At 51.1% G+C, this 10,991-nt stretch overlaps 1 protein-coding gene across 1 annotated transcript; it reads left to right on the top strand.

Annotated features, from left to right (window-relative positions):
* Positions 1–105: 105 nt before the first annotated feature.
* Positions 106–10,964, top strand: LOC122386488. The gene is made up of 3 exons (XM_043375729.1): positions 106–212; positions 8,068–9,345; positions 10,023–10,964. The coding sequence occupies exons 1-3, from the start codon at positions 143–145 to the stop codon at positions 10,232–10,234; spliced, it is 1,560 nt and encodes a 519-aa protein (XP_043231664.1). The 5' UTR covers positions 106–142; the 3' UTR covers positions 10,235–10,964.
* The last annotated feature ends 27 nt before the right edge of the window (positions 10,965–10,991 follow it).

Below are 10,991 nucleotides of genomic sequence, written 5' to 3' on the forward strand. Positions count from 1 at the left end.
CGTCTCTGCCACCGGCCGGGGAGGTAAGACCTCGACTAGTTCTGACCGCCGCTACTAGATGTCTCTGCCATCGGCCGGCAGAAGCCCCGCGGCAGAACCGGCAGTAGCCGAGTCGCGCAGACGGCACAGCGAAGCCCCAACGATGGCCGCCCTGCGACGGCCCGCTCCCCTACTGCTGCTACTGCTGGCCACCGTCCACAATGGGCTCCAAGGTATGTGCCGGAGAGAGGATTGCTGTTTTGGCAAGCACTGGATCTGTTGCGTGATCGTGGCTCTTGTGTGTCCCAAGTGGCTCTGTATCCTCGTTGCTACGCCTTGTGACGGCAAAGCGTTTGACGATTTAAGCTTTACAGAAGGGTGATAAGAGCGTAACTGAGCAGGCAAGAAATGTGGATGTGTGTAGTATTGTCCATGTATGTGGTGTATTAGGATCATCGGCCGGAAAGGTCGTAGGTATAGGATTTAAGTAGGTTAACAAGCCGACATTGGTGGGAAGGTTCAATGGCTGCAGAGGGCGGTCTTCCCGCCAGCATGGCGAGTGTGTTTTTGTTCACCTGCCTTCCCATCCTCCCTATCAGTGATATATCGCTGACGATGTGGAGATACCTATATGGAAGACGGCTTAGTGCGCTCTCTGTTTCCAGAGAGGCCCATTAATTAACCCTAGAACGCCTAGGGGGGGGGGGTTGTATCAACCCCCCCCCTGAGGTTTTTTCGAAGTGCACGCTAAACGGCTTGTCGTAGCGGGCTGAAATTTTCAATACCCTTTGGGGCAACCTTTGCGCATCTTTTGCCGAAAAAAAATTGATCGGGTCATGTCAGGTCACGGAGTTATGACGTCATAAGAGGTACAGCCTCCGGCCGGATTTTCACAAACTGAGTGCCAACGCCCGAGGTTTCCTGCCGGTGGTACGGACATCGGTTGATGGATCGTGATGAAACTTCCCATGCATGTTGGGGCAAGTATTGGCTATCATATGGTATAAGAAATTTGACCGGGTCAGGTCAGGTCACGGAGCTATGACGTCACAAGAGGAACAGCGTCCGGTACTATTTTTGAAAAGCGCCCGAACCACTATTTTGCTAATTCTTGTCACCTCAATGGGAATATGCAGCAATGTTAGCTTCTATAGGGAGCAAATGGACCTCCCAAATCCAAAAATACAATCAGATTTCAAAAATTTAAATTTTGATTTTTCGAATTTCTGCCGCCGACTGTGACCTTGCCGACTTCCGGCGCTCCCAACGCGCCATTTTTAGAGCTAGGGAAACGAAATACATACCAAACGATGGAGAATTGATCAAGGAACACGATAGTGAAGGTTTCAAGTCGATATCTCCCACCGTTTTGCCGCAATCGCCGCCGAAAGTTGAAAAAAGTCTATTTTTCCGAAAATTTGACCTTTGACCGGTCAAAAGTAGGTTAAATGTTGACCTAGGACCAAAAAATATACCACCAATCGCGAGATCTCGTTGAGAGCAATCCGTTGGTTTTTTCCGCTAAGCTCTACGACCTTCCGTTTCGAAACGCCAGGGGGGGGGTTCGTAACAACCCCCCCCCCCTGGTCGTTCGTGTTATGAGAAATGGCCTGGTCGTGCGAGGGTTAAGCCGTGCCCGGGTCGCCGTGCATTGTGACGCACAATTCGGTATACCTACACGTTCTACGGTAGCACTTTTTATATGGAGATAATTCTGCTCGGGGAGCATTCATTCTGGCCAGGGTTCATAATGTCCTGGGTACGTTATGCCCAGTGTCGAAATGGCCAGTGCCTTAAATGGGCCAGAGTTCATAATGTCCAGGGATTCTTAGGTTAGGTTAGGTTAGGTTAGGTTAGGTTAGGTTAGGTTAGGTTAGGCTAGGTTAGGTTAGGTTAGGTTAGGTTAGGTTAGGTTAGGTTAGGTTAGGTTAGGTTAGGTTAGGTTAGGTTAGGTTAGGTTAGGTTAGGTTAGGATAGGATAGGTTAGGTTTGGTTTGGTTGGGTTGGGTGGACTATGTAATCCCTGGACCCTGGACACTATGAACTCTGGCCCATTCAAGGCACTGGCCATTTTGAACACTGGACATATCGTGCCCTGGACATTATGAACCCTGGCCATTTCGAACACTGGACACATCGTGCCCTGGACATTATGAACCCTGGCCATTTCGAGCACTGGACACATCGCGCCCTGGACATTATGAACCCTGGTCTCTTTGAATTTACCCTATCTGCAGCCAGTTGGCCACATTTGGACCATGTAATCCCTGGACAATATGAACACTGGCCAATTCAAGGCACTGGCCATTTCGAGCACTGGACACATCATGCCCTGGACATTATGAACCCTGGCCTAAATAATACGCACCCATTCTGCTCATGCCTCATGGCATGGACACTGACAGTCATTTCATGCAAAGCATTCGATCGTATAATACGTAATGTCATGATATATCTGCAAAACGTCTTTTGGGGAAAGCACAAGCGGAACTTGAGATCTCCGGGCTCCCATTGTTACTGCTTAGTGTGGGTCAACCATCCATACATAATCGGTCCCTAAGAGCGTATGTATTTCAGCGCAATCAGCCCAGCCCTGTCGTCGAGATGTAGAAGGCGCGGCCACGTGTGCACATAGGTAGGAACGCGCTTTCAAAGTGAGACCCCCAACTGAGCTGCACCGAGCACGGCTCTCCGGTCACCAACGGCGGGCCAAATTTGTGTGCAAGAAATGTAGTGGCGGCCGCTGCACGTGCATACAGTAGCAATCTAACCATGACACATTGACATGCATTGTCCGCAGTGGCGGCGGAACACCCTCAATTAACCCTCGTCGGACCTATTGGTTTTCTACATACGCGCCGGCCGAGGGGGGGGGGGGAACGGGTACGACCCCCTCGCCGCTTCGCCCCTGTGGAGCTAGCGCGTCGCGGAAAAAAACGAGCGTGTGCGCCGTTACGAGACGCAGAGAATGGTATCCGATTTTAAGGTCCTAGGTCAACTGGTGACCTCTGAGGTCAGGTCAAGTGCCCCAAGGTACGGTTCAGTTTTTGGTAAATAACTTCGCAAAAACGGCCGCAGAGCCGCGATTTTGGCAGCATCGTGTTCGCCTCGCTCAGGCGCAGGGCTGCGGAGTCGATGGATTTTCGGCGACTCCGACTCCGACTCCGACTCCGGCTTTCAAAAACCAGCTCCGACTCCGACTCCGACTCCGGGCAGAATTGTCGACTCCGTCCGACTCCAACTCCCGACTCCGACTCCGCAGACCTAGCAGGGCTGCGGAGTCGACAGATTTTCGGTGACTCCGACTCCGACTCCGGCTCGGGTTTCTAAAATCGACTCCGACTCCGACTCCGACTCCGGTCACAACTGTCGACTCCGACCGACTCCGACTCCGCAGCCCTGCTCAGGCGCTTCGAATGATATACTTCTTGTTCGGGTCAGGTCAACTTAGGGTGTTGACCTCAGGTCAAGGTCAGGTCAGCATCCCCAGGTCACGAAGTTGGTCGAAAGAGGTCATGTCGCATAGCATTCGATTCGGCAGGGCTTCCTGACTCCATTGGTGGCTTTCCCGACTCGCTAGCTCAATTTGATCAATAGTTATTGACGAAAAACTAATATGACTTTGATGACGTCATAAATGACGTCACGCAAGGTCAACATTGCAAAAGTGGCGCATCTAACCTTGCAAGGAGTGCATCAAATCACGATTCTGTGTGCTTGAGATAGTTGGAGGTCGTTCCCGGCGCCACAATAGCAGTTTTCATTTTCCCCCTTTGACCCCCCCCCCCCCTTTGGTAATGGTGAGGTCACGAAAATGACCTGACCTCATATAACCTTTAGGAAAAATCTGAGATATGCAAGTTGTGAGACTCATAATGGATACTAGGTCCTGCAAGTTTCATTTCCCTGTGTCATCTCCTCTGGCAATCAGGGCGTTGCGAAGTTGCGACATCTGAAGACCGTGCAGAGGCTCACTTATGACGTCATAGGTCAGTGACCTGACCTGAACAAAAAATGCGGCTGGTGTCAAAAGATCCGGCTTGAATCAAAGGTCGTATGCCAAGTTTCAGCTCTCTATCGCCAGCGTGTTCGGAGCTATCGCGAAAAAACCCTATGGGGGGCGGCACCCGCCCCCCCCCCCCTCGGCTGGCGAGGGTTAAGGCATACTGATCCATACATTTTACCTTGACATAGGGCCTGGTATATAGGGCCTTGACATTTTGCAAATGCAATAGACAAATGCGAGACATTAGTCTAACACCGATGCAATGTATATTTCATTTAAATTTACGAATAATCTTCAAATAAACGATATCATTTAACCCGCGCCCCACGGGGGAGGGGGGCTATTCATAGCCCCTCTCCCGTTTTTGTGCAATGACTTCCAAACCGTTCAATATATCGACGCCAAACTTTCAGTACCTTCGGCTGTATCAATTTGACACCTTGTGTCAAAATATGAACTTCGTAGCTACCATTGGTCGGCCAGAAATGACGTCAGAGTGACGTCATGTTCGGCCGATTTCGACGCAAAACATTGAGCCACGGCAATCGCTCCCAAGAGCTCAGTTTTTAAGCTAGATCCAATTTTTTTGCATGAAAGGACTCAGAATAGACTGCGCTATCGAACTGCTTTCTCAGATTTTCAAAATTTTGAAAATTTCGAAAATTTTATATAATACAACTTAAAATTTATATTTTTTATTTTTTCAAAATGTTTTTGACTTTTCGAAAAACCGGAATATATGTGATAGAACGCATGCTTATGACTAACTCTACCATGTTTTAGCTAAATATTTTCAAAAAACGGCCAAGTTATACGCATTATTGCAAAAAAAAATCACAATTATTAATTTTTCAAATCAATTTTTTCAGCACGTATTTGACATTGTACACCAATATAAATAGCACCATCGTGTTCCTGAGCTCATACTGCATCCAATAGACACCTTTTTGTTGAAAAATTTTAACTTCAAAATTTGACATTTTTGACCTGAAAGTGACCTGACCTAAGCTAAATCCGACTCAAAATGACCTCAAATGACACAGACGACATCAAATTCGAAATCTATGGCCTAAATGGACCATAAAACATGTGTCACGTGACCGACGCATGATATAATATTTCCGTGATCTGTGATGACTTGACCCCAGGGCTGCGGAGTCGATGGATTTACGGCGACTCCGACTCCGACTCCGACTCCGGCTTTCAAAAACCAACTCCGACTCCGACTCCGACTCCGGGCAGAAATGTCGACTCCGATCGACTCCAACTCCCGACTCCGACTCCGCACACCTGGCAGGGCTGCGGAGTCGACAGATTTTCGGTGACTCCGACTCCGACTCCGGCTGAGGTTTCCAATATCGACTCCGACTCCGACTCCGACTCCGGTCACAACTGTCGACTCCGACCGACTCCGACTCCGACTCCGACTCCGACTCCGCAGCCCTGCTTGACCCTGATCTGAAAATCAAAGTACAAGTTTGGTACCCTCAGGGTTTCTAGAGCATCTGTTTACGAGTGTGTAAACCAAAAATGAGCCTGATCTGACTTGTAAGACGGCTGCCAGAGCCCAAAATGTGAACAAGCCAAAATGCTAATAATTTTTACTTTGACCTGACCTGTGACGTCATCGGCGACCTCTAGGAAAATGAAATTTTTATTCGACAGTTTTTCCGGGGCTATCAGACGCCGTTTGAATTTTGACGATCGGCCCAGTAGTTTTGGAGTTAGGAGGGGGGGCTATGGAGAGCCCCCCCCCCCAGTAGGGCGTGTTATACCTACGCAGACCCCAGTGGGGCGCGGGTTAATAGCTATAAACTATAAATGAACAGTATTATTTATATGGCACACATACTTCTTACTGCTATGCTTGTTTTTATTTAGGGATGATTGAAAGTAATATTTTTGAAAGGAATCCAGAGATTCCTCGCCCCTGCGCTGACATTCAATAGCGCAAGGACTGTTCAATGTTCATGTCAGCTGCATTTTTTGATGTCCAAATGTCTTATTGTGTGTTGGTTGATTGTCGATGACACGCGATTGGGGATGTTTGCAGAAAAATATAAGCCTAAGCTGTAAATGAAGCCTTCGCCGTATGCCGCAGAAACCGGATCCTGGCCGCAGTATGCTGTTACCTATATCAGCGAGCTATCCTATGTGATGTAGGTAGGCATTATTCACTGTTGTCCCCTCCTGTCAGGAAGGTATAACAAAGTCAAAGTACTAGGTAATGGGTTCCGCTTGTTAAAATGTGTCCAATATTTTACAAAGCATATCAGGGTATGAATATTTGTAACCTTGGTGTGTTTGTCGTTTGCATTTATATGAATGCGTTATGCGCTAGTGGTTCGGCCTCAAGATAAAGGTTTCAATGACCAACAGTTTGGATGCAGCGAATGCCCGTCAATGGGTGGCCATTGGTTACGGAATGCGGTCTTCCCGTCAACCTTTTGCTTTTGTTTCAACGAATTTACGTCAGCTGGGCGACGGTCACTAAAGTCGATTAAAGACCTATGCAGCTGCCTTAGCCCATGACCAATTCATACAGCCACGGAGCTGTTAGCGCTCATATAAAACTATTGGTATCCCTCGCTCCATGTCTACCTACCTGTGAAGCCATGGTAGCTGAGATGCCCGGACAAAACCCAAGGCCGAGACGTTAGCCGTCAGGCGATAAGACGGATAGGATAGGAGGCATGGACAGGGGTAGCCGACCTACAAGGCCACCATATAGTCATACCGCTGTGGCCGTGCGCTATTTTAGCCACATCAAGGAAACAACCCATGGCCCAGCCCCGTGCTTGCAGCAGAGCTTGCGGAGTCATCTAGCTCTGCAGAGAGGACCTTGAAGCGTCGTGAGGAGCACTCCTATTCCTGCACTGCCTGCTACTGTCCCTCGCGGCTGTGTTCAAGTCACATCGCCGGCCCCACATACATGCACGGAACAGGATGGTTATGTAATGCCTGCTTCTGTATAGCGACAGCGACCGCAACCACACGGGACTCGGCGGCGTCGCGAGCGGTGCAGCAGTAACCTTCGCTGACCTCCCCTCCCCTCCCCCCACCCACCCCACTACCTCCGATCGCAAACAATCGATCGGCAGTAGATATGTTGATATACGATTTGGTTAGACATTTCGTCACACAGCGCCTGGACAAAGGACGACCGCGGCGAACAGATTCCCCCGGACTGGGAGGCAAGGAGGGTAGGACGAGAACGGCTGTCATATTGGGAATTACGAAAAATGCGTGTTCAATGCGCATGGTAAGCAGAAGTAATGATAAATCTGCAAAAGTACGCCACCGTCTAATAATTAAGTAGCTCTGTAGGTACTGGTTGTATAAGTGTGTCGTGCCATTGCTGCATTCTGCCGCTATCTATACAGCTGCATTTCTTATATCCTATACCTATGTTCAAAAATAGGCACACAGTGACAGTTTGGATGTTCCTTTGTCGTGTCGTTACGTAAAGCTGGAAATGGTCGCGTGGTAGCGTGATTGTAAATACACTAAGCTCCATCGCAAACAACGTCAGCTGCAACTTAGGCAGGGAGCATTCTTTGACCATGGCATAGGTTGATAACGTCATTCACCAAAGCTCTGAACCGGTTTTACCCATGACTTGCAGAGTTTACATAATATGCTCATTGATAATGCATGACTTCTTTTGTAGGTACGTACCCATGCATCATTGCATTGTTTATTTGCGCCATCAGGGTGATCGGAGGCCACTTACGCAATTTCCTACATATCCTACATGAATTATCAAGTGAAACATTAAACGCATGCAAGATAGTAAATGTAAGGAGCCATGGGAAGGGCTCCTGAGCGAGAGAAGTGAGAGAGTTAGATAGGGAGATAGAAAGGGAAAGGGAGAGGGTGAGATAGACTGAAAGAGGAAGAGGGAGAAAGAGAATCTATATATATATATATATATATATATATATATATATATATATATATATATATATATATATATATATATATATATATATGTATATATATATACCTACCGCAGAAAGTTGACCGTCTGTACGTACCAGTGTCGCTCAGTCATCCCTCCCCCCCCCCCGGTTTTCCGACAGCGGCGGCTCAGGAGGTTGTCACTGAGGCCGACCAGGACAAGCCTTACCTCGAGGACGTCCAGCTCATCAGGATCCACATGCCCCTGAGATCGCGGGACCGCAACGGCCCACTGTGCCCGTCGCCAGGGCAGGGGTGCCCCGCGGGCATGGTTCTGGAGAGCCTGAGCGCTGCTGGAGCTGGCAATGGCGGCGGCGGCGGCGGCGGCGGCGGCGGAGGCCAGGGCGGCGGAGGCCAGGGCGGAGGCGGCCAGGGCGGTGGTGGAGGCGGTGACCAAGGAGGCAAGGGAGGTGGTGGCAACGGAAGCGGCAAAAAGGGCGGCGGTGGCAGGGGAGGCAATGGCAATGGTGGTCCTGGAGCCCTGATCCGTCAGCTAGGCGGTGGCGGATGCGTTCCCAACTCAACCATCACCACAACAACCACCACAACCACAACCACAACCACAACCACAACCACAACCACTACCACAACCCCTACCACCACCGCAGCACCAGAAGACACCACGGTTACCGGAGACGACGACGACACCACGACCACAACGGACACAGACCTCGAGACCACCACCCCTCCAGCCGACGAGGACACATCCACCGTGTACCCGACGAACGAAATCGTCATCCCTGACGTCGCCACGCTGGAGGTCTTCTCCTCGAACGGCTCTATCTTCAACAGCAGTGTCACCACGTTCGGCTTCGGCGGCGTGTACGAGGTGCTGGTCAACAGGACGGATCGCTCGGTGGAGGTGACGCTCACCCGTCTGGAGGACGACCTGCTGGCCATGGAGGAGCCGCCGCAGACCGTGGATCTGGTCATCAGGGGACCCAGCATCACCGACATCGATGGACCGGACGCGGATGATCATGATGCTGAAGTCGATGACCAGTATGCGTTGGAGATGTATGATGACGAGGATGATGATGATGTTAACGAAGTTGACGATATGATGAGTGAAGACAAGGACGGAGGAGACAACGTCGTCATCGTGGATGGACCGATGGGAGCCCGCCGCGGCTGGCTGCAGGGACGATCGCGGCGGGGCAGGAGCCGCTCCCGGTGGCCAAAGGGTCGCCGTCGCGCCGCTCGGCGCCGGGGCGGCCACCCCATCTACATCAACGGCACGGCACTGAGCGGAAACCAGCTGTGCAACATCGCATTCAACGTGTCCGGGGTGTTCCAGCTGAACCGGACAATGTCGGCGCGCACCACGACCGTCATCATCACCCAGCTGATCTCGACCTCGCCGCCGGAGAGGATGGTCGGCCTGCTGGCAGAGAGCGCAGGTGAGCTGGCCCAGGCAGCATCGGCTGACTTGTCGCACCACGGATGGGGAATCGGGAGCCGGGAGGTCCGGACGGGTAATGGGAAATCGAGTGTCGTCTAACTCTAAGTCTTGCTAGTCTCCGGTATAAGAATCGTTTGGCTGCCACTGAATCTTGCTGCGTAGCGTATTGTGAATCAGTGAAGTAGGGCTGCCAGGTAAATTCAGCCTAATTGCGGTTGCATGTCCACTGTCCAGTAGCTTAGCCATTCGACCGCTATCTGGCGAGTTGACTCTCTTCACATAGCACGAGTATAGGGGCTGACGTTGACACATGCACGCAGGGCTGCGGAGTCGATGGATTTTCGGCGACTCCGACTCCGACTCCGACTCCGGCTTTCAAAAACCAGCTCCGACTCCGACTCCGACTCCGGGCAGAATTGTCGACTCCGACCGACTCCAACTCCCGACTCCGACTCCGCAGACCTAGCAGGGCTGCGGAGTCGACAGATTTTCGGTGACTCCGACTCCGACTCCGGCTCGGGTTTCAAAAATCGACTCCGACTCCGACTCCGACTCCGGTCACAACTGTCGACTCCGACCGACTCCGACTCCGACTCCGACTCCGACTCCGCAGCCCTGCATGCACGTCATCCATCGGTGTACCTTTTCACACGAGCGCCCCCTGTGTCGTTTCAGACGCGGCCGACACCTCGGGTGGGGTGGCGCTGTCGACCATCCTGATCGTGCTGGCTGTCTGCGCCGGGTTCGTGCTGCTGGCGGCAATCGTTGCGACTTTGATCCGCAGCAACCGGCGCAACGCGGCCCTCCTCGCGGACAGCGGCATCAGGGGCTACGGCACCATAGAGGGCCCGGAAGATACGTGGCGCTACTACAACTCCTTCGAGTAGGTGGTGACGAGTGCTGCCCTCTGAGGGATGGTTATTGGTTTGACCAGGTGCCATAGCTAGGAGGGGTCGGATACAAGACAGGGGGCTTGCTGTTCGGGGTGTGTCTCGGGAAGACCTTAGTATGGTCAGTCTAGCTCTCCATATTGATAATGTCTGACTCTCGGGCAGTACGTGGACAGGATCGAGGGCTAGTCAGAAAGCGCAGGCAACTTACGATCAGCGATTGACAAGGGCGGTGCCTGCTTTTTGTTAGGACTCCGTTGATGCCTACCGTATCTACTCGTATGTGTAGCGGGCTGTTTTTTCTTGGGCGTTACGTTCGATGTGAATTGTAAGATTTTTCTTAAGCGATTGTACATGCATGCTATGCTGCTGTGGGAACAAGTCATTTAAGCCTCATGACTCACTTGTGTCCAAGAAGCATTCGAGCGCTAGGCGGACTTGCCCAAGGAACTAAACGTCACAAAGCATGCACGAACACTTGTTGAATTACGTAATAACCAAGCAGTTACGTCAACTAACCTAAGATGATCCCGGTGTAAGGGTTATGGGGCTGTCTGGTCAACTCATTCGCGTACCATCTCGCTGTGATGTAGTGCAATGTAATCCATTCCATAGGTATCTGTCACTGCTGTTCTGTAAGTATAGGTATCCGGCTGTCAGAAGCATGACGCCGTCTATGTATTCGCCCAGGCGCTGTATTCATTATGAAATAAACTCTAATTCCGTCCATCGCTTGCCGTCCCGTCCCTACAGC

This window comes from Amphibalanus amphitrite, unplaced genomic scaffold (assembly GCF_019059575.1).
Source record: "Amphibalanus amphitrite isolate SeventyFive unplaced genomic scaffold, NRLGWU_Aamphi_draft 000253F_arrow, whole genome shotgun sequence".
Classification (NCBI taxonomy): domain Eukaryota; kingdom Metazoa; phylum Arthropoda; class Thecostraca; order Balanomorpha; family Balanidae; genus Amphibalanus; species Amphibalanus amphitrite.